Genomic DNA, 23,848 nt, shown 5'->3' with positions numbered 1-23,848 from the left:
CAACCGGTGTGACGTCACAGGCCCAATTGGCAGCGGGACGTCCCGATGCCACGCCCCTTCGTATTTCTTAGTTAACAAAAAGATAAATGATTTATTATTTAAAATATATCTATTTTAATTATCTACAAAGTCAAGTTTCAAATGGAAAAATATCAATTACCAACAAAAATGTTTTTTGTTTTTGAACATATCGATAAAGTCACGTCAAAAAGCAACAACATGAGGGGGGGCTGTGACGTCACCCGTAGACACTGTCTCATCAGCGACGGGACGTCTCGAAGCCCCGCCTCTCCACATTTCATTTGTATAAAAATAATATTTTTTGGAAACAATTAGTGATTACAAAGTCATTTTACAAGGTAACAATACCAGTTGACATAAAAAAAATAAATGTTCATTTTTTAATATTTATGTTTATATTGATAAAGTCACGTTTTAAAGAATCAGCTTTGTGACAACATAGGGTGCTTTGACGTCTCCTAAAGACACAGTCATCCAATCAGCGGCGGGACGTCCCGAAGCCCCGCCCCTCCGCGCTGTCTATTTCTACGAGGTTGCTCCACGTTTCGAGTGACATTCGTTAGCCGAACTTTGGCGGACTCTCCCCGCAGTGTCCCCCGCCTCCCTCCGCGGATGCTGCACCAACCCTCCCGAGCCCCCAAGCACACCTGAAGGCTACCTGGACCCCTCCGAACCCTAACCCCCCCCTCTACGCCACCTTCGAACTCTGACCCCAAAGTTCAGGCGCCAACAATGGCCGAAGTGGTCGTCGTCCCCGGTGATGATGACGCTGCTCCGACCCAGGAGGAGGAGGAGAAGAAGCCGCCGACCGAGAAGAACGGCGGAACCGCCGCCGAACCGGCGACCGAAGTCGAGTTCGTTCACCCGGAGGGCGGCTGGGGCTGGCTGGTCATGCTGGCCGCCATGTGGTGTAACGGTTCGGTGTTCGGCATCCAGAACGCCTTCGGGATTCTATTCCTCTCCCTGCTCCGGGAGTTCGGTTCCGAGGACGACGAGGACCTTCGCTTCAGGACAGGTGAGACCGAACGCGGAACCCCGAAAGTCCCGACAAAGTCCCTGTAGGTGAGCCGGAACGAGAACCCCCAAAACTCCCCAAAAAGGTTTATTTTTCATGTCTTGGTCGTTTTTTCTGTTTTTTTATTTTGTAGTACTTAACCATGTGAAAACATTTAATTTTCTTTTTATTCTCTCCCCATTCTTAAGCATTTTATTTTTTAGTTATTAACTGTGTAAAACATTTAATGTTTCCTAAATTTATTTTCTTTATAACCACTCCTTGTTATTTAGTAATTAACCACGTGAAAATGTTTGTCCCGTTCATTTTTCTTTTTATTCTGTCCACGTTTTCTAGTATTTTATTTATTGTCATCACATTTAATGTCTTAGACATGTGTTTTTATTCTCCCTATGCTCTTAACCCTTTTATTTTTTAGTAATTAGCAAACTGAGGAGATCATTTCTTCCTCATGCCATGAAGCTCTTTAACTCCACCCGGGGGAGTAAAAGCCCACATGAAACTCCACGCCCTCATTTGCATATTACCCTATTTTTAATACATTGTATTTTATGTAGCACTATTTAAATACTCTGTATCAACACGTTCTATTGGGTATTTCTGGATTCCATTTTCTGTTATTATAATTTTATTTTCAACACAAGGATACTGCTGGAAGTATGAATTTCCCTACAGGGATGAAGACCGTATCTATATCTATCTATCTGCAAAAAAATCTAGTCTTATCCATACACATTTGAATCCGTCATCTTTTTATTCTGTTCATGTTGATCACGTGTGTCCAACTCTTGGCCTGTGGGCCATATGTTGCCCGCCTCAACATATTATGTGGCCCGCGAGAGCTTAAAATGTTTGAGTTTGCGCAAGAACTACATTTCCCACAATGCCGGTCGACTTTGGTATCCGCAAATTGATGGCTCGGCGCATTAACCCGCCAGTCCTTTTGTATCGATGTCAACGAGTGAAATTAGGAAAGAAATAATTTCTTAAATGTCCCAAAAGATTTTATATTTTTGTACAGCGATACCTCTTCGTACGAGAGAACAAAAAACTGATATCCTGTTTTTCTTTTTAATTTTTCCCCATACAAAAATTGATCAACAGTGTACACGATTTAAAATGATTAAAAACGTATGAAGCACAAGGAAAACACATACTAAAGCCAGGTAGCGTTGTTAATGTGTTGGTTTCCTTCTAGTCTGGAAATAAGTGGAAGTCTCGGTATGAGATGATGCATTAGCCTCACGTTGATATATACAAGCTATGTCGTTTGATTTTGTATCACGTGTGATTTTCGCGTCAAGTCCATCTGTCTTGCCGTCAACGCGGTGCGTTCGGGTTACCGCTCTAAGGTGGGGATTTGGAAAGCCGGCGCTCTGTCTCCAAAGATGGAGGGATAACGGAAGCAACATTTGCTGAATAGCAGGTTCTGAGTATTTGAAGAGCTATGCTTCAAGCTTGATTTGAGACCGCAATCCGTTTGCGAGACGTGTCTGTCCTTTTTCAGAATGGGACAAGGAAAGCAAAATGTCCACTATATGAAACATTTTTGCCCTGGTATTGTCTTTGTTTTAGGAAATGGTTAACCTAATGCACAATTTACTCTCTTTGTTGCTGCTATAATAGAATAAAATATAATAGAGCGGAGTACAGTAGAGTATATCAAAACTGAACAAAATGGAGTCCAATGGAGTAGAGTATCGCGGAGTAGAGCAGGGGTCTCCAACCTTTTTCAAACCGAGGGCTACTTTTTATGACTAATCAGTTTAAAAGGGCACACAGTTGAATTTGCATTTTTTTAGATAACTACTTATCGGCAGTGGCTCAGGAGGTAGAGCGCTCGTCTTGGGATCAGGAGATCGCAGTTCGAATCCCGGCTCCTCCGTGTTACATGTGGAAGTGTCTTTGGGTAGGACACTGAATCCCTAATACCCCCAAAATGCAGGTCATGTTATTACTATATTGTTACCACCAGGTGAATTACTGGAAGTGGGGTTAAATGGACTCAGTCAACAACTCACAAAAATCATGTTACTAGAAAATCACGACGACGGAGCACCGGTAAGCGAAATTCCGTAAAGGTTGGAGACCAGTGGAGCACAGTATAATTATAATACAGTAGAGTATTATGTACTATTTATGATGATTATTTTTTACAAGGACAACTTGACTCCGAATTCCTAGTGAACGCGTTTTGAGCAGCGCAAACATTTTCTCCTGGAGTCTTTTATGATTTGCAAACAACATGGCGGTGTTCAGCCCCGCCTTCAACACAAACATTTCTTTCTGTATTTTCCGATTTCATCAACAATTCCTCAAACACACCAATGGGAATCTGTGAAATATGTGTCGATAACTTCGATATTTACTTCATGTAAAGATGCCTTTGAAACGATATACTGTATGTAAGTATGACATCTTCATTTTTGTAATGAGTAAGAGCGCCCCTAGTGGTGAAAAATATCCACAGAATGCTCACAAAACAGAAAATGTTTACAGCTGCTTTTGGGGCTGATTTTATTTTGAAGGGGAAACGATTGCTTTTTATGTCGAAACAATTATGACTTGAATCCATATAGCTTTATTTGGTTTTCCTGGGTTTTCGTGGCTGCTTGAACTCCTTGATAATGCTTGAATTATGACATTGTGTTTTGAAGGAACGAAAACTGCTTGAATTTTGGGTGAAGTGCTTGCAAATTTTTGAAATTGGTCCCTCTTTTTTCAACATGTCTGCTTGAAAATGAGGCAGACACTGTTCTCTAGTAGTTTGGCTTTGCCATTGCATATCTTTCCTCTAGTAAACGGCAGCTGGTACTAGTTTGTATGGCATTGTCCTACGCATTGCGTATCGATTATGGGCCGTGCGAAACATGAAGGTAGCGTTTCCCAATGGGAAATTGTAAGGGGAAGAATTTCCTGCGACTCAAAATGTAAGCCACATATTACCTAACGCCTATACAGGGACGTTTTTTTTTTTAAAGAATATTTACACTATATATTTACGCTATATAAATGCAGATCATTTCATTTTCACACTTATTGTTTGGATTAGGGGTCTCAAACGCATTTTCCACAAAAGGTCTGGATAACTACATGACCCTGTTGTGAAATAAGATCTCAAATAAAAAAGAATTCTTATGAAAATCCGTCAGTTAATTAATTCATAATATGGTAGGGCTGCACTTTTAAGGGACAGTGCGTATGATTCAGTGTCTCCTAGGGGTAAAAATGTCATTTATTATGATATATATCAAATTTGCTTAAGAATATGTACATTGTGTTGAACAAGTCTTCGTCGTGTTTTCAATATTAATTTTCATAATTTTTACCTCTGTATTTCTGCAGCACTTTCTGCTCCATCGAAAATTGCTAGCTTGGTGTTTGACTATTTCTTGGCAATTTTGTTTGTAATGTCATGTTGAACAAAAAATGATAAAAAAAAGTAAGATATATTATATTAAAAACGGTCAGACGGCACCCTCTGTCGGACCCAGGTGGTACTACAACTTCACAACACGTCTCGATGCACTTATCTGCATTGATTTAACGCGGCTCATTCATCGCGCAACACGACTATCTGAGGATATGAAGTCGACAACGCTTTTAATCATCGATTTTATCGATTGGTTGTTGCAACCCTGATCCAGACCACAATTTTCACTATCCTTTCGAGGGCTTTTTTTTTTTCTCTCGTGTCTTCTCTATTCCCAATTGTCTGCTATGGAGAACGGTAATCAACCAATGCCGGGGCCGGCCGGCGGGGCGGAGGGTCTCCGCCCATGTCCGAAAGCCAAGGTCAGAATCCGTATCTGGACTTTTGGCGGGGCCCCCCCGTGGGAAGCCTGACACACGCGGTCCTGTTTGCCTAACCGATAAGGACCGAAAGGTTCTGCTGATGTTTGGCCACAGCGAGCGCCGCAAAATATTTTTCCAGCATCTGGGCTCGTGTTACGTTTTGTCGTCGGGCGGTCCCGGTGTTTTTCCAGGTCACCCCATCGCGCTCGGAAAGCCCGACCGTGATTGTTGACTCTGGTTTCCTATTGGTGGAGATGATTAGCCTCCGTCCCGGATGGAACCGTAAAGTTGGGCCCCGCCCGGTTAATGATTGCCCGAGCGCTTGAACTGCACTTCTGTCAAGGCTGTTGAGATAAGGGACACGAGGTCCAAAAGGCTTTTGAGAAATTGCAAGAGCGCCCTCGTCTTCCACGTTCTAAAAACTAGATGAATAAACCTCACTTCCCTGGGTTAGAAACGACGTCCTGAAACTAATTGGTTGAAGAAAGTGCACGTTTTAAAGTTCCTCGCTGTCACAACGGTCCAAAATGAGCTAAATATCAAATCTCATTTTTGTTCTGGGTTAGAGCGTCCCCAGTGAAGAAAAAATCCACAGAATGGTCACGAAACAGAATTTTTTTTATAGCCATTCCAAATTGGTAATGGATTACTTTTAGATGTATATTATTTTCACAACTTGGAAGCATTTAGAACATTTGGAATATCATTCCAATGTTTTTTTTTATTTTGTGCTTGTTTAATATTTGCTTGACATGCACTTTTTCTTATCAGCGCCTTATCACCTTTTCTTTTTTCACCTATTGGAGGCTTTTAAAAGCCCTAGAATGAATAGATTGTGTTTGAGTACCGTCCTCTTTGGTGTGAATGAAATTTTAAATTATATAAATAATTTAAAATATATTATTGTACGCTGGAAACGCAATAATATAAGAACACCCTTATATCCCAAAACAATAAGGGTCAGGAACCTATAGGTCCTTTCGTGAGTACATAGGGCTTGGAGATCAAATTTGCATGGTAGGTTTCTGTGGCTGTGGGGGATTTTATATTGATCATGGTACCAGTGAAGCTGTGGCAACACTGAGGAAGTAGTGGTTCAGTCCAGTATATATATAAGGCACTTTTTCAACTACAGTATATTGTCATGGTGTCTCACCAACTTGCGCCGTTTTTACTATAGGTCTTTCAGAAATCCTTTAAATTGAAGCTCATTGAACGACACTATTGAGATACTTTGTGACAGGGGTGTCCCCACTTTTGAGAAAGCGGACCAGATTTGGTAAGGTGAAAATGCGTCAGCCTAGTTTTGAATAAATTGTCCCACAGTGAAAGGTTTTCAGTGCTCGGCGATCAGCGTCACAACCTCGTAGCTCGCCCTTTGGAGCATTTTCATTAGATTTTTGGTGCGTCTTTATTTTATATTGCGGTCAACATTACTGGCGGGCCACATATTTATAAATTTTATAACTTTGATCACGGGCCTCCAAAAACCTCCAAGCGAGCTGTACACAGGTGAAAACTCCATCAAACTAATTCGATTGGGTGAGCAGTAGAGGTGGGAGGATCTTTGCACGCAGCGCAAGACATTCATTCGTCTCACTTGCTCAGCGCAGTCTGCGCCGAAGGATAATACCATATTGTGCTTGTTTGCAGTATTTTGTGGCATTTTTACTAAAGAACTTTGCTCGCACCTAGTTTTTTTTTAAAGCTGTTTAAAGAAACCGACTTGATTTTCAAAACTGTCAAAAATTAACTTCCCATGTGTACAAAAACACCCTTATCTTCCAAACTATAAGCCCTAGAATAAAACAATTTGCTTTCCTGGAAATCCTATCCAAAATCGATTTGAAACTGACTTTTTTTGGTGATGTCAGACATTGTTGAAGCACCGCTAGCAAGCTAGTATACGTGGATATATTGCAGCTCCCACAAGACTTGCAAAGGATCCAATTCAACCCCTGCAAAACTGATGGATGCGTAAGCCGGGCAAAAAAAAAAAAAAAAAAGATGGAGCAACAGTTGAAATTTGAGTGCTGCACATTTTTAGCTCTTTAACTGTGGACAGGCCCACCACATGTTATGCCGCTTGCAACATTTTCAAGAGTACGGTCTTTAAGATTGCATTTTCTTTTCCAAAATCCGATTTCGCCGCTACATTTGATGTTTTCCAGACACCAACCAAGATTTTTAATGTCCTTATAATATCATTTGCTTTAAAAGATTGAGCCTTTAGATTTCCAACATGCGGGTTTAGCAAGTTCCCAGGGTCTCATATATTTGGATTTTGGGGGTAAAACATGATCAAAGTTGACTTTTGTTTATTTGAAAGACAATTCTTGTAAAAGACAAATGCAGATTTCAATACAAGTGGAAATGTTCTGTATTTTCTTGCAATGGCGTGGCGAGAAACTCGAAACCTGGACGTATTGCAACACAGCGGAATGTCAGATTTTTATTTTTAAGGGAGAGTGTTTGAGCGTTGTAGACCAATGGCAGTCGCGCTTTTGCTCTCCACCCGCCTCGATCAGGATACGGCATTCCCACTCAACGTTTTCCATCTGGACCTTTTTGACGATTGTGTGTTTCAGCTTCTTTTTTTTTTTTTCTTCCACATTTTTTTTGCACACACATCCATCAGCGTCCTACTCGCTAGGTTTCACTTCCTGCCTGCTGAGGCCCCAAACCACCGTGAAGAAGGAAAAAAAACATGATTTTTATCTCATTTGAAAACGAGATAGGGTGTGTTCTGAAAAAAAAACCTGTGGTCGGCCAGTTTCGTGCGGCAGAAACCTGTTTTTACAATTATTGTTTAGTTAAACACATTGAAAGCAAAGACCACACTTTACAGCCTCAAGCGTAGGATTGACAAATAAAAGTATTTTAATTCCTTTTTTATCGCAGTGAATCGTAACCACAACTCCCTGCGATGAGCAAAAATACAGTTTTCCCTAAGGTCAAGTCAAGTCATGTTTATTGGTGACGCCCTTAAGAGTCTCAAAGGGCTGCACAGACTATTATGACAGCATCCCCTGATCTAAAACCTTCATGAGGGCAAAGAAAAACTCAAAAACCTCAACATGAGGAAAATGAAAACTTTGAGAAGGAATTGCACATGAGGTCATCCTCCTATTATGCAAACTTTTTGTTATTTGTAACCAGGCTAAACATGCCCCCAAGCTTCACAAGTTTTGGTACTTATAAAATGTACAATGTATGTCTTTAAAACCTTTTCGGTTTGAATGTTACTCTACTATTATCGAGGCGACTCGGACTTCGTTTCGCTCAACTGTCGTGCTTTCTCTTTGAATGTTCGCATCACAAACGCTGGTCCACTAGTGATCCCAAGAGCCAAGAAGAGATCCGCAGGTTGGAGAGCATTCTCCATCCGTGCCCCGGTGCTGTGGAACGCTTTTCCCCCTAAGATTGGATCTGCAACCTCAGTGCAAATGTTTCAATCTAAGCTTAAAACACACTTCTATTCTATAGCATACGAATAACCTATATTTGATGTTGACAATATCTGTGTATTATTTGCCCTCATGTGGGTTTTAGATCAGGGGATGCTGTCATAATAGTCTGTAGTTTGCAATAGTCTGTGCAGCCCTTTGAGACTCTTTGTAATTAAGGGCCAAACAAATAAACAGGAGTTGACACAGAGGTATACCGCCATCCTACGCAAGGTCTGTTTAGCATAGTTAGCAAATAGTCTCTTTATTTGCTGTATCCAGGCTAAAATGCTCTCATATATGAGAAGCTTATGTACTCGATGTTGACATTGCCATTTTGTTTTACTGCTCAAGACAGAGTTGAGCATGCACAACTCTCAGCAGGGATTTTATTCATGTGGAGATGCGTCACTCTGTTGGGAAAAACGTGTCTGACGACCAAAGACTACAATGGAATCAATTCGTTGACTATTTCTAACAAATGTAGTCGAGGAGACCGTTGACCGGAGTTGTCGGCCACTTTAGCCAGCAGAAATGACAAACCGAAGCAGAGTCACGAGGAACCCATCGGTTCCCGTTTTAGATTTATTCTTTTTCGTAGAACAAAGACATCATGTGAGTGGTCTTCTCGGGGTTGTCGGGTTCAACCCTGCAAATAAGTCGATCTGCTGAGCGGAGTGGAGCGCTGGATGTCATCGGGACGGAGGGAATCCCGGATTACGTTTTTTGGTTTTGTCTCCCGCAAAAAACGATTCCGCAAGAGGAGCAATTTCCTGTCATCTTTTGCCGTTTATTGCTCCGATTCGCGTCGACGGCGGCAAAAAGGCGGCTGAAGAAATGCCTGCAGTAAAATATATGTTTAGGCTCAGGGATTATTGTCAATATTGCTGCATTTGTTGTCTTGGATTAAGAAAGCTATGACCATAATACTTGGAAAAGTTTCTTATTGTACATTAACTGTACCTCTACAGCGCTTTGAGTTGCATCTCAGTCTCTGAAATCATATCTTTGATTAAAAACCTTTTTATTATTATTATTTTTAATGAATTGTAGCAAAGACCGCAAACGTGGTTGCAGTCCATGCAAAGCGAGCCAGTGGATTTTTGTCTGGGCTCCAGCGTGACCTCCGCCAGTAATAACACAGTAACGCGATACAGCGTTCTCTTCTTACGCTAGTAAAAAATCGGCTCTTCTTTTTCTTTTTTCTCACAGGTTTCCTCTGACCTCGCCTCTTATTGTGAGAAAAACATGTTTTGTCCAGGGTTATTTTTCCTTTTCTTTCTGTTACCTGACACTGCTGGACCAGGAGATAGATATCTCTAGCTTTAGCCAGCTCCAGCCATCTTAAACGGTCTTTAGCTCTAGCTATTTCCATCCCTAGCTCTACTGCTAGCTCTAGCTTTCTTTAGCCCGGTCTCTAACTCAATCTAGTTAGGAAAAAAACCTCCTGGGGGCTGGACTAGTAGGTTTAAGAGAAAAAGCTATACAGGGGGAGACAAGTACAGTTGCTTTGCTTGGGTGACATCAAGTGGACATATTTAAAACCGCAGCTCATTTTTCTCTTGCGCTTTGTGTTGTCCTGCAGGCCTGATTAAAACCCTCAGCGGGCTCGACAAGCCCGGGGGACGCCTGTTTGACACCTATGCTCTATTGCTAGCGTTCTCGCTAACTATATCTCTGGCTCTATTGCTAGCGCTAGCTTTCTTTAGCTCTAACCCCATTTCCATTGCTATCCCTCGCTCTCTCTAGCCCTAACATTCTGGCTAGGTTTATCCTCCCTAGCTCTTCCTAGCGCCCTCCCTATCTTGTATACCCACACCGTACTCTCTATGTGCACACCTTAGAAGTCCAAAATTGCCAGATATTAGAAAGTGGGCCTTTAAAATCTGGTATTCTTATGAAATGAAATGCATGCATTTCTATAGCGCTTTTCAAGTTAAGACTTCCCAAAGCGCTTTACATTGTGCTTCACATTTCCTAATAGCGGCCGTGCAGCCATGTAAGACGCTCACCTGCTTATTGGGGGTATTAGGGGTTCAGTGTCTTACCCAAGGACACTTCAACATGTAACACGGAGGAGCCGGGATTCAAACTGGGATCTCTTGATCCCAAGACGAATGCTCTACCTCCTGATATACCCTTATACAGCGGAATCCGTTCCAGAACCCTGTTCGAAAACCGATTTGGTCGATCACCGAAAATCGTTTTTGCCATTAAAAGTAATGTAAAATCATTTGAATCCGTTCCAAATCCTTGAAGGCTTACTATGAACGTAAACATGAAGGCTAATCGTACGTTCGCGTTAGCGTAATCTTCCGTACGAAAGATTACGCTAACGTGAATGTGTAAAAATAAAAAATCAGGTCATTTACACGTCATTTAGCACCGGGGTCTCCACAACAAGTGGTGAGCGGTTAAAGGATAAAGAAAAGACTTATGAATAGGATTTCTTACCTTTGTGGTGGTCTACAGAAACCATGCTCTATTCCCTCGAAAGAAGGGAAACTCGCACATCTTCTTCATATTTTCCTATTATTTCTTTCTTAAATGCAATAGTTGTACGCACTACTCTTCTTTTTTCACCTATAGCAACTTTGCTGCTTGCACCGAACTTTTTCCGAGGCATAATTAGGGGTTAAAACACTCCGTTCACCGATATTAAAAACGAAAGCGAAAAGAAGTGTGCGCGCACGTGATAACAGTTCTTCACGAGGGGTGGGGCCAATCTACACGATCTACACCCGTACGCCGCTCGGCATCGCACCCTAGCATACTGGCGTTCGAACTCCGATTTTTTTGAACGAAAAGCGAAGCAAGAATTTCTCAATTTTTGGTCGAGACCGATTCGTTCGAAAACCGAGGTTCCACCGTATACCTGAAAGTTTGGTAAATCAAATAGAAAACGAAAAACTACATACAGTAACCATTTATAAACGAATCGATTTAACTTAGTTGTGGAATTTCCTGATATATATGTTCCGTGATGAATTGTTTTCCTGCAACTTTTTCTTTTGAATGCAAACCATCTCTCCTATTGCCGTTTTCATGTCAAGTGCTCCTTATATGTATGTGAAGAGAAAGCTCTCATCGAGGAATTTTTAGAGGCCGCGCCTTGTAATCGAGTGCGCTTTCAGTCCGGAAAATACAGTGTCAATATATCATTGTATTATTTTTTGGGGGGGGGATAAAGGAAATGAAATGATAAGGCGACGTCTGGCAGTTTCTGCAGACCGTCGCAGAAATCCTCCTTCGAACTGCTGCGCAAACATAAAACACGAAAAAACAGAAGCCTGCGTTTTCACTCGCGTCCGTTTTTTCTTTTGGGAATTTCAAGTCCGCTTTTTCCTAGAAAGGCGGTCAAAAGCTTTGGCGTGTCGGCGTCAAGCATTTCGCTGGCGTACGCAAAAGAAAATTAGAGAGACCGCGTGAAAAGAGTTTCCTTTCCGTCCGCGCGACGACTATAAACATCGCGAATGGACGCCAAATAAAGATTGTAGAAATGGCCAAGCTAAAAAGAAAACGGCAATCTTTTCTATTGTAGGTGTTGGTTGATCCTCTTAATTATTGTATCGATATACACTGCCTTGCAAAAGTATTACCCCCTACAAGAACTTTTTGACATCTTGCCATATTTCGGGCTTCAAACTTTGATTAAAAAAAACTTCAAATGCTTTCTAAGAATCATCAACATGTGAGACACAATTGTGAAAACGTATGTATTGAATATTTTCTATCTGCTCATCCAACGTGATCATGGGCTGTAAGTGTGAACTGTACTTCAAACCTTTCCCTTGTTGGTGATAGGAATGAGTGGAGAGGTGATGTGAAGGGATAGTGGGATGTTTAGACACCTTCTAAGGGATGGGCAGGGTACCCGCATGATGCGGCGGGGGTAAACCAGTGAAAGCTGTCAGCCCTGCTGTTGAAGAGTGTGTTGTGTCACCCTGACCCGAGTGACACGGCCGCTTTCTGGTGTCCCTCTAGATTCTAGAGGGACGAAACTTGGGTGCCGAGGTGCTTCAGTTGTTTGGGTGCTTGGGCATTTGCGTTGGTCATGGTCCTAAGATCTTAGTCTGTGTTTTTTGCTATTTTTTTTTCCCTTCTTTATTTTCTTTGTTATTGTGTTTGTCTTGCTGTCGGTCACCCCTCTTAAGAGAGAGATAGATATGTTCCGTACTAAACGGATGACCTGGCTGAATAGATGTTGCTCTGGGAAACGATACACAAAACATATTCAACATCAAACTTGAAATGGCAGAATCTCCGGTTGGCTGTTTCCTGTCGCAAGATCTCAGTTCAGGTTCTAGAGGATGTCATAAATCAAGTCCGAGTGCCCGAAATGCACGCGCCGTGCAACAACCGGGTTTTTCCTTTCCCTTAAAGACGAGAGAATGAGGTCGTTATCGCTCGTAAGCTTTTGAATAAGAGTGTCTTTTCAGCCTAAATTTTAAACCCTTCCACTAGCGTTGCAGATTGAATCTTAAAGATGGTAAATCGTCTCGTCTGCATTTCTCTAGCGCTTTTCAAGTTAATGAAGACCTCCCAAAGCCCTTTACAATGTGCTTCACACTTCCCCATTCTCACACTCACACACCAACATCGGCGTCAGCCATGCACGGCAACTACCTGCTCATTGGGGGCATGAGGAATTCAGTGTCTTGCCCAAGCACACTTGGACATATTACATGGAGGAGCTGGGAATCGAACCTGCGATCTTTTGATCCCAAGGCGAGCGCTCTACCTCCTGAGCTCTAAAACCATAAACAGAGTTCAGTTCTACCGAAGGACGCTTTCAACCTGCGAACCTTAAACTCGATTGATTTAGGGGCCGCTGAAGCTGCGGTCTGGGTAAGGTCCGGCCAATTAGGGGTCTCCACAAAAGCAGCGATGATAAAAAATAGCCCGCTCTTCTTAAAGGGACAGTGTTTGATATTTGTCCACTAGATGTCTTTTTATTCCCATTTCAACCAGCCTTTCTCAAAGAAAGACAAAAATAAGGGAACAAGATTTTTTTCAAGTCATAAAAGAAGGGGAAGAAAGAATAAAGAGGCAAAAAAGGGAAACGGAGGCAAAAAAATAAAATGGAGAAAAGGAATAAGGAAAGCAAAAGGAATTCAAGAGAAAAGACTACAAATCATTTTCATTTTTCTTTTACTTCTTGTTTTCTTTTTTTTCTTTTTTCCCCCTTTTCTCTTATTTTTTTCATTTTCTTTTTAAAAGAAATAATCCCTTTGAGTCCCCACATTTTGTCTTGCTCTAAGCACTCGTTTTCTGTGACAGCGAGTGGGAAAATAATAAACACCGTTTCTTTAACTTTCATCTTAAGGCGAGGGCTTAAAACTCATCCTAGGGGCCGCTATTGGCCCCCGGGCCGCGAGGTTGAGACCTCTGACGTAAATGATGAATTGGTTGTCTGTCTGACCATTGTTGTTTTTTTTAACACAATGTCAAGGCGTGTTTGTTTTTTTCACATCAAGTGTGATTGAGCGCGGAGACGGCCGGCGCCTTCCCGCCCGGGACAAAAATGTGTTGCGGACGTGTCGGCGTGTCCGACTCGCGCTCTTCGCGGAAATCTTTTCCTCGCCGTATATGATTTATTGCAAGATGGCGTGTCTGGCCGACCGGCCTCCTTCTTTTCCTGAACACTCCTTCCTGTCCTCCACTTTGTCTTCCCGCGGACACGTCAACAAGACGTCTTCCGATATACCCTAGATTCTGGACGATAAAATGGACCAGAAATGTAAACGCGTGCTTTATAATCCAGCGTTCGTACAGGTGCTTGAAATCCTTAAATAGTTGAATTTTAATGTTGCGTTATCAAGGTCAGGAAAATGCTCGAAGAATCTTGAAATGGGTGTCATTGCTGTTTCATGGCAGTCTGAAAATTGAGAATATTTTAAAAAAGGTGGATTTATTCCTTTGAAGGTCATGGAAAAATTGACCTTGAAAGTGCTCGAATTTGGCCATGAAAAAATGTGTAAGAACTCTGTTTATGATTTTTAAAGAAAGTTAACAGCCATAAAATATGCAAAAGACTATTATATATTTTCTTCGTAAAATACGTTAGGATGGCTGGACCGCATGCTTGACTAAGTGCTTTGTTTTTGTGTTTTTAGCATGGGTGGGCTCCTTGTCCATGGGGATGATCTTCTTCTGCTCGCCCATCGTCAGCATCTTCACCGACATCCTGGGCTGCAGGGTGACGGCGGTGGGCGGGGCCGCCGTCGGATTGGTCGGACTCCTGGCCAGCTCCTTCGTCACGTAAGACAAAAAAAACATATGAAGGTCAGGGCTGCGACAGTTAGTCGACGTCGTAGGCAAATATCAATCGTAGAAACGGTCGACGATGGAATTCGTCGCCAGACGCGATTTTCCAACAGTGACGCGCGGGTTTGGTAGAGTGCTTGAAATCCTTGAAAATGTTTGAATTTCAAAGTTGTGTTTTCAAGGTCAAGAAAATGCTTGAATATTGGGTAATGTGCTTAAAATTGTTTCTCTCGACTCCATAAACCACGCAATAAATGAACATTTTTTTTCAAAGAGTGCGTGAAAACGACGCTGTCGCGTCTGCTCTGGTGGCTTGTTAGTATGGCCTTGTCATGTACACCCCCTACTGGGCGCACCCAAGAGGACAGCTCTGTTTAGAAAATTGGCTCTTTTGGCTCTGCTCACTTAGGAGAGCAGTCTTCTGGTTCCTAAACCGCTTCTCAGATTTTTTTTTTATGATAATTACTTAAAAAATAAATACAATTATTTATTAATAGGTAATTTCATATATTTTGCAGGAATCACTGAAAAATTAGTGAAATATATGTTAAACTATTCACAGATCTACAAAAGAAAATGTTTAAAATACAAAACTATTTCAGCTTTTTACTCACTAAACAGATTTAAAGTCCAACAATACGAATTCCTTGAAAATGCTAAACAAAAAAAACTTCACTCTTCAGTACTATCACTAAATGATAAGATGCAAAAAAATCCATTTGAATCCATTTTAGACACGGATCCTCTGAAAAACGAGCAAAAAATATCAGTAGCGGATTGATGAAGACGATCACGCTAGCAAAGACGCGTCGGTAGCACCCGTTGGTTAATCGCGTCCCGGAATTTCGGACCGGCGTGCGGAAACGGCGGCGCCTCAGAAAACAACCGGGCCGACACCTTCAAAGGTTTTTGCCGGGGGTTTCGCTCGCCCCGCCGAGATTCAAGTGCAAAGTCGGCTATTTTGAAAGGGAACCATCTCCTTCTGACAAAAGAAATAAGAATATCCCATCACCTTAAATCATTTAGAATAGAATAGAATCTACCTTTATCGTCATTGTTACAACATGGGTTAAATATATTGTGACAACAAAATTGGACGTGGCACTCCAGGTCCACATTTTACAGTGAGGATAAAGAAAACAAGGAGATAAAGGAACAAAGAAGATGTGTGTACTGTCCTTGATGGCATAGGCTTTTTTTTTCCTCCTTAAAGGGACAGTGGGTGATATTTTAGCACTATGTCGCTGTGTATGGTGTGGTGCCAAAAACTACTAAGAAGAAAAAGCATGTAGGAATTCCAAAAGAGAAAATAATAAGCACACGAAAGAATAAAAGAAACGTAGACTTACACTGCAAATGTTTTTTTGCCGACAAAAAGAAGAAAAAGCAAGAAAAGGCAAGACAAAAAAAGCAAGAAAAAAGAAAGTAGGGTTTAGGAGTAAAAGAAAGATGGAATACAAAAACAAATTGTACCACAAGCAAGAATGCAATCTACAGAGACTCAAATTAAGCAGTTTTCCTCCAAAATTTCTGTCCACCAAAAAGAAAAATGGCAGGAAAATTTCGAATAAGATCAAGAGGAAAAGAGAAACTGTAGTTGTATTTCTTTCATATTTTTAGAAAATATTTTTGTAGTTTTTCTGCAGTAGTACTGTCAAGTCAAGTGACATTTCTTTCTGACTCCCTTAATCACAAAAATGTCTCAAAGGACTGCACAGGATTACAATGACACCATTACCTGATCTTAAACCAACATGCTACTCTTGGGATATTTCTGTAGTATTTTTGTATTTCCATAGTAGTATTTTTGTAGTAAATTTTTAATATTTCTGCCGTCATATTTTTGTAATTTTTCTGTGCAAGTATTCTTTGGGTCAAAAGTGGGAACCTTTTATATTTTGCTTAGGTTTTGAAGCGCTCATAATTACCGGTAATCTATTTAAAAACGAATATAAAGAAAGATCAAATTATATTTATTCATAAATGGAAAAATATAAGTCATGAGCATGGCCTCCTTGGCCAAATTGTGAACCCCAATGCGGCCCCCTGGCCACTCCAAAATGATTCCCACAACCGTTTTAGTGTTTGAGACCAGGTTTGTCAGCCTGTAGAATGATGGGCGCTACCAGGCTGTACTTCCCCCAAGACAAGTTGAATCATGTTTATTTGTTTGGCCCTTAATCACAAAGAGTCTCAAAGGACTGCACAGACCTCAGACTATTAAGACAGCATCCCCTGATCTGCAACCAACATGAGGGCAAGGAAAAAGTCAAAAACCTCAGTCAAGTCCTGTTTATTTGTTTGGACCTTAATCACCAGGAGTCTCAAAGAGCTGCACAGACCACAGATTATTGCAAACCACACACTATTATGACACCATCATCTGATCTGCAACAAACATGAGGGCAAGGAAAAAGTCAAAAACTTCACCATGAGGAAAATGAAGAAACACGCCACACGACCCGAGCGGTTAAGGGATAATAAAATAAGTTGTCGTTTTTAGAAACTGGTTACAAAACGGTATCTTTAAAGATGTCAGAGACCCGCGCCCTAACCCTAGTTTAAAAAAAAGACTAAAACTCCGGGTTCTGTGCTTTCTGCCCGCTCAACAGGTCCCTGGGCCCCCTCTACTTCACGTACGGCATCGTGTTTTCCTGCGGCTGCTCTTTCGCCTACCAGCCCAGCCTGGTGATCCTGGGCCACTACTTCAAGAAGCGTTTGGGTCTGGTCAACGGCATGGTGACGGCCGGCAGCAGCTTTTTCACCATCTCCTTGCCGTTCGTGCTCTCCGGCCTGCTGGAGCGAGTGGGCCTGCACAACACCTTGCGCTTGCTCTCCGTCTTCATGGCGGTGCTGATGCTGGCCGGGCTCACCTACCGCCCCCTGCTGCCCGCTCCGAACCGGCAGCCGGGGGACCGCCTCTGCCCGCCCCTGAGTCGGATCTTCAACGTCAACATTTGGAGATCGCTGGGCTATCGCATCTGGGCTTTCGGGATCCCCGCCGCGCTCTACGGATACTTTGTGCCTTACGTTCATCTGGTGAGACCTTTTCCTTTTTTTCGTTATCGAGCGGCTCCGAGCCTTTTCGAGCCGAGAGCTCCTTCTTGTTCCCGATGGGGGCAAAGGCCACCCACTTCCGTATGCCTTTGTAAATGAGCAACATGGCTTTCCAAATAGCTCAAAAGGTAGCTCCGTAGTGAGCTAGAAAGGTAAATGGACAGCTGAAAGAGTAAAAAGCTACCTAAATAGCAAGAGAGAAAGCTAAAAACTAAGCTACAAAGCTAGGCTAAAAAAGAGCTTGATAACTGGCAAAGGAGGGAGAATGTTGGCTTAAGTAGCATGCAAAACTAAGTAAAAATGAGCTTAATGACTTGCCAAAAAGCTGAAAATGTAGTTTGATGGTCGGCTAGAAAAGTAGATAAACTACAAACTAAACTAAGTCAGCTAGATAGCTAGCTGAAAGAGTAAAAAAGCCATCCAATTAGCCAGATAGAAAGCTAAAAACTAGATAGTGAGCTAAAAAGGAGGCCAAAATTGGACTTGATGGCTATCAAAAAAGGTCAAATGATAGCCAGCTAGCATGCAAAAAAAGTAAAAACATACCTAGAAAAGACCAAAAGCTAGCCAGCTAGTTAGCTTAAAAAAAGCACATTTTTTGCTCCTTTGCTTTATAAAATCCATAAATTAAAATTGGGTTTGTTGTATTTCCTGTAAAGCATTGAAAAGATGAATATATATATATAAATGGATGAGATGAATCAATTCTCATGATATTCTTAAATAATTGCCTAAAAATAACAACCATGAAGCCCATCAACTGGAATTTGTTTATTTGAATTTTCAAACATAGCATCTTACTTTATTTTTACGATGTTATTACCAGGATCACATATTTGGATGATTTGGTTCATTTGAGTTTCCGTAGTTTGCCAAACTCCGCGCGCGTTCGTCAGACCTCAAACTCTCCAAAATACCGGTAGCGCTATCGCTAACCTTTGGTCCCGTGATGATGCCGCTCGTGTCGCGGCGCTTTTTTTTCAAATAACTTTTGTAATTCATGCCGGCCGCCGTTTCCATTTGAAAATGTTTTCCTTTTTCTTTTTGTTGCCTTGGCAACCCCAGAGGCTCCGTTCTAAGGTCTGCGAAAGCGTAACCCGGAAGCGCTCACGTTTGGTCGCGTGATGACGCCACTCGAGTTGCGACATATTTTCAGAACTTTTGCCACGGATTCCGATTCTGTCGCTATTCAAAAATGTTGCCCATTTTCTTTTTGTCGCCATGGCAACCTGCAAAAATGTAACCTGTATGCGCTATCGCTAACGTTTGGTCACGTGATAAACCCCTCGAGTCTTGACTCATTTGAGTAACTTTTGCAATCCTTGCCAGCCGCCGATTCCGTCGCTATTCAAAAATATAGGCTCTTGGGTTGCCACGGCAACGCTACTTTAGGATGCCGAACTCTGCCCGCGTTCGTCGGACTTCGAACTCTCCAAAGTACCGGTAGCGCTATCGCTAACCTTTGGTCGCGTATTGACGCCGCTCGCGTCGCTTTTTCATCACTTTTGCAATTCGTGCCGGCCGCCGTTTCCGTCAGCGTTGGAGAAGGTCCGCTTTTGAACGGCTCGGACGGAAAGGACCCCGGAGGTACGGCAGTTGACCGTGAGGCTGGAATTCTGTTCGCAGATGAAGCACGTGGAGGAGCGCTTCGGCACGGACGCCAACAAGGAAATCCTGCTGATGTGCATCGGCATCACCTCCGGGTTCGGCCGGCTCATTTTCGGGAGGGTGGCCGACTACGTTCGGGGGGTCAACAAGGTCTACTTGCAGGTATCCCAATGCTTTTCTCTATTTGTTTCAACCTTTGATTCAAAGTTCCCCGAAATGAACCCCAAAAGCTATAAAGTACACCCTTCTGATCACTCAAAGCACATTCAGACGGTCATTAAGCAAGAAATGCGTTATTAAGATCATATTGACGAAATGAAATGTGATTTTATTATGAGTCAGTTTGTTGTACCAATTTTGGCTCTAATCTGGATCGTTTCGGTCATCGTAGATTGCTAATGCTGTCGCCCTATTTTGCTGTCTTGCTGTGAGTAAATAGGTGCTGCGGTGCGCGAGTAAGGTTTATTATTGTGAGGGTCTGATATACATCCTGCCACCGGAGGGCCCCAACTGGGGTTTGAACTGAGCACATGTGTGTCCAATGATGAAATGAAATGATCTGCATTTCTATGGCGCTTTTCAAGTCAATGACTTCCCAAAGCGCTTTACAACATGCTCCACATTTCCCAATAGGGGCCTTGCAGCCATGTAAGGCGCTAACCTGCTTATTGGGGGTATTAGGGGTTCAGTGTCTTACCCAAGGACACTTCGACATGTAACACGGACGAGCCGGGATTCGAACTGGGATCCCTTGATCCCGAGACGAGCGCTCTACCTCCTGAGCTACTGCCGCCCCTATGATCACACACTTGTGCTCAATTATCCAGAACCCTTTAAAAGGACATTTTGAACATTACACGTATGTGATAATCGGATAACTTCATGTTGGCTGTACGCGGTCTTGAGCCGTCTTTATTTATAGCTGGGTTCGGACACGTGCTTGAAATCCTTAGAAGTGCTAGAATTTTAATGTTTGAGGTCAGGTAAATGCTTGAAAGTCTTGCCATGTCTTTTGGCAGTCTGACCGTATAGAGCACGCTATAAAAGAGAAAACATTTGTTAATGCATGATACCCCCAACCAACTGCTCTCAGTCATTATGATGTCATCTGAAGCGCCACTGCCCCCTACTGGTCGCACGCAAGAGGACAACTCTATTTTGGCACTGACAAGGGTCCTGAACGGCTCCTCAGATTTATTTATCTTGAAGATACAACATCAATAACAATAAAACGGTATGCACCAAATTATTTACTAATTAGTCATTTCATATGTTTTGTAGGGATCCCTGAAAAACACACGAAATATAAATTAAAATATTCGCAGATCTATAAAAATGTTAAGAAAATACAAACCAATTTTAGCTTTTTACACACTGAACAGAGTTCAAGTTGAACAACACAAAATCCCTGAAAATGCAGAACAATAAAATATCATTTAAAACATTTAACTCTTGAGTGCTATAAATAAATAATACATGTGGGAAAAATAACTATTTTAACCATTTTAGACACAGCTCCTCTGAAAAACATGCAAAAAAAAATCTAAATCTAAATAAAACAAACTCCGTTATTACCCGACACCTGTAGAGCCTTTTCTGTGTTAACACGTGTGACTTAGCTAATTGTTACGGCAGAATTCATGTCAGTTTACAGCAGTCGGTCGACACAAAGTCTGCCTTTTCCCTTCCCTACAGGTGACGTCCTTCCTGGTGATCGGTGTGATGTCCATGATGATCCCGCTCTGCCATATTTTCGGCGGCCTCATCGCCGTGTGTCTTCTGATGGGCATGTTCGACGGCTGCTTCATTTGCATCATGGCGCCCATCGCCTTCGAGCTGGTGGGGCCGCAGGACGTCTCGCAGGCCATCGGGTTCCTGCTGGGACTCATGTCCGTGCCCATGACCGTCGGACCGCCCATCGCGGGTACGTACGCCGTTATCGCGGGACCTCTACTTACCGATCGAATTGGTTCAGGGAGTCGCTTTGGGTCTGGTCAATAGGAAAAAAATATTATCATTCTCCCTCCTTTGCCAGTTATCAAGCTCTTTTTTAGCCTAGCTATCGAGCTTAGTTTTTAGCTTTCTCTCTTGCTATTTAGGTAGCTTTTTACTCTTTCAGCTGTCTGTTTGCCTTTCTAGCTATCTACGGAGCTACCTTTTGAGCTATTTGGCAAGCCAAGTTGCTCATTTACAAATGCATACGGAAGTGGGTGGCCTTTGCCCCCATCGGGAACAAAAAGGAGTTCCGGCTCGAAATCTGTTCCGAGCTCAGCAAAAGTACAGTATATTTCTTGGGGAAATCATAAAAGAGCATCTGAACATAAAACAAATGCATGTTATAATTGGATTAGCACAATAAACGTCAAAGAATAATCCCCCTGTAACTCCATCTCTGCATTTTGTTGGTGGCACGAAGAGCATGCTGGGATATACGGCAGTTTTTGCTTTCTAACGTTCGAGAAACTCCTGGTAGCACAATAATCGTCAAACGAGAGGCACATCGCTTCAAAAAACAGAATAATCCCCCTGTAACTCCATTTCTGCACTTTGACGGTGACACAAAGAGCATGCTGGGATACACGGCAGGTTCGAAGCCGTAGCCAGTTTGTCGATGTAGGGCAGTTGGTGAAAAGTGTCACTAGGGGGTGTTTTTACTGTCTATTGTTCAAGAAACTCCCTAGAAGTAATACCTTCCCGTTCAGGTACTACTTTGGTAAGTGGAGGTACCAGTGTAGTTTCCTTTTAGGGCGATTTCTCTATTTTCCTTTCCCGTTTTATTCTCCTTATCCCTTTTTGCCTCTTTATTTCTTCATTCCCATTTTTCAATTCCTTCTTTATCGTCTTACTTTGAGAAAGGCCAAGTCTGGGGAAAAAGGGGGATGCTTTTTGCCCCCTTTCCGTAGTTTGTAGTCTTCCTCGGACTCCCTTTTGCTTGCAACACCATCTTGTGGACTCGATCAAAGACTGTCCCTTTAAGAGCAGGGGAATGTTTTCATCGGCGCTGTTTTTGTAGAAAGCCTCCTTTGGCCTGAGCTCATCTGGACCCTTGTGTTTTCCTTCTCTTTATTTTCCCCTTTTTGCAGGTTTCCTACGGGACCGACTGGGAAACTACGAGCTGGCGTTTTACCTGGCGGGTATCCCGCCTCTCATAGGGGGCGCCGTGCTGTGCCTGATCCCCTGGGTGGAGGCCCGCAAGAAAAAAGCCAAAGAAGAAGCCCTGGAGGACGCCGCCCAGCAGAAGATGCTGGAAAAGGGCCGAGCTCAGGAAGAACCCAAAGCCGGAGAGTCCGTCCTATAAGCCGGCAAGCGTGCCCTCTCGCCTTCCGGGTCGCCGCTTTTCTTTTGAAGGGACACGGACGGGAAGTCTGCCGAGGGACCCCCTCCCACCCGTCCTTTGGTTTTCGGACCCTTTGGATCCCGTCCTCCAAAATCCCTCATCTGAAACGTCTTCGACCGGGTCAAAACTCTCATAAGGAAGCCTATCAAAACGTCCCAGGTTTTCTGTCGATACCCAGATCGGATGGGAGAGGCCCCTCCTAGATATGTGATACAGACTCAAAAGATAAAAATCAGATGAACTGTCGGAAAGAGATGGCAAAAACTTTGTGCTTAAGACTTAGGATATTCCAATAGTGCAGCAATAAATATTCCCCAACAAAGTTAAACAAAAAGATATGAATATATATATATTTTTTGTACAGTTGTTAAAGGTGGAGATTGTCCTAAGGAAGAGACTTTTCCTTTTTCTAATTCCTTTTCCTCTTCTTTGTCTTTTTTGTGATTCATTTATTCTATGTTCTCCCGTTTTCCCTTTATTTTTTTTCCTATCGTCTTCTTTTTGTTTTTTCTATATCTTTTACGTTTTTCTTTTTGTTATCCATTTTTTTCAATGTCATCTTTTTTCTTTCTCTTTTTATTACTTTTCTTTTTATTTGTCTTTTTTTCCCTCTTGTTTCCCTTTTTTTGTTTTTTTCCATTTTGTTTCTTTTTTTTCTCTATTTACACTTTTCTATTACCATTTTCTTTATTTCTTTTATTTTGTGGAATTTCTTTATACTTTTTATGTCTTTTTAGCTTTTATTTTTCCATGACCAATCTTTTTTCCCGTTTTTCCCTTTTTTCTGTTTTCATTACTTTATACTTGTCTTCTTTCCAATTCATTTTCATTTTTTTCTGTTTCCCCTTTTTTTTCTTGGCCCGTTTTCTTTTTTCCTTTCTTTACCGTCTTTTTTTTAATGTTCTTTTGATATTTTCTTATTTTTGTCAAGATTCCGAAAGAATACAATCTTTTAAGTGTGGGAAACATGACTGACATTCGGATGATGACACGTTTTGGAAAGGGGACAAGATGTCGACCGGGTTCCCGTTTCGGTCAAACCACCTTAAAGGACGGCCAAAGTAAGCGAGGCGTGCTAGCTCGCCGGCTAATCATTGACCCGGGACGGCGCACGTGCGAGGACTATTCTGCCGACGTCCTCGAGAAATCAGCGACACCTCATCGAAGAGTGTCCTCGTCGATGGATGTTCTCTTGAAAGGATTGGATTGCGAAAGATCGAACGGGGGCGAAAGTCAAAGGCGGGCACAAGAATCATTAACCCAAAGTGCCGGTTACCGCACGTCCTCATGCTAGTTTATTTA

General features: G+C 42.3%; 1 protein-coding gene across 1 annotated transcript; it reads left to right on the top strand.

Annotated features, from left to right (window-relative positions):
* The first annotated feature begins 568 nt into the window (after positions 1–568).
* On the top strand, positions 569–22,651 carry slc16a10 (solute carrier family 16 member 10). Its single transcript, XM_088325111.1, has 6 exons — positions 569–1,036; positions 14,394–14,538; positions 17,157–17,583; positions 19,228–19,371; positions 20,905–21,133; positions 22,293–22,651. Exons 1-6 carry the CDS (start codon positions 754–756, stop codon positions 22,505–22,507), a joined length of 1,443 nt encoding a protein of 480 aa, XP_088181237.1. The 5' UTR covers positions 569–753; the 3' UTR covers positions 22,508–22,651.
* The last annotated feature ends 1,197 nt before the right edge of the window (positions 22,652–23,848 follow it).

Source organism: Urocampus carinirostris, chromosome 20 (genome assembly GCF_059441175.1).
Source record: "Urocampus carinirostris isolate Australia breed hairy pipefish chromosome 20, RoL_Ucar_1.0, whole genome shotgun sequence".
NCBI classification, from domain to species: Eukaryota; Metazoa; Chordata; class Actinopteri; order Syngnathiformes; family Syngnathidae; genus Urocampus; species Urocampus carinirostris.
Note: the sequence above shows the minus strand (reverse complement) of the source record. Positions and strands in the feature narration are given on the sequence as shown.

What these genes read in the sequence shown, in the direction of transcription:
- slc16a10 (XM_088325111.1), top strand. Translation starts at nt 754, where the DNA reads ATGGCCGAAGTGGTCGTCGTCCCCGGTGATGATGACGCTGCTCCGACC. An exon ending in CTGGCCAGCTCCTTCGTCAC is followed by an intron (nt 14,539 to 17,156) that starts GTAAGACAAAAA and finishes CCCGCTCAACAG; the next exon opens with GTCCCTGGGCCCCCTCTACT. An exon ending in CGTCGGACCGCCCATCGCGG is followed by an intron (nt 21,134 to 22,292) that starts GTACGTACGCCG and finishes CCCTTTTTGCAG; the next exon opens with GTTTCCTACGGGACCGACTG.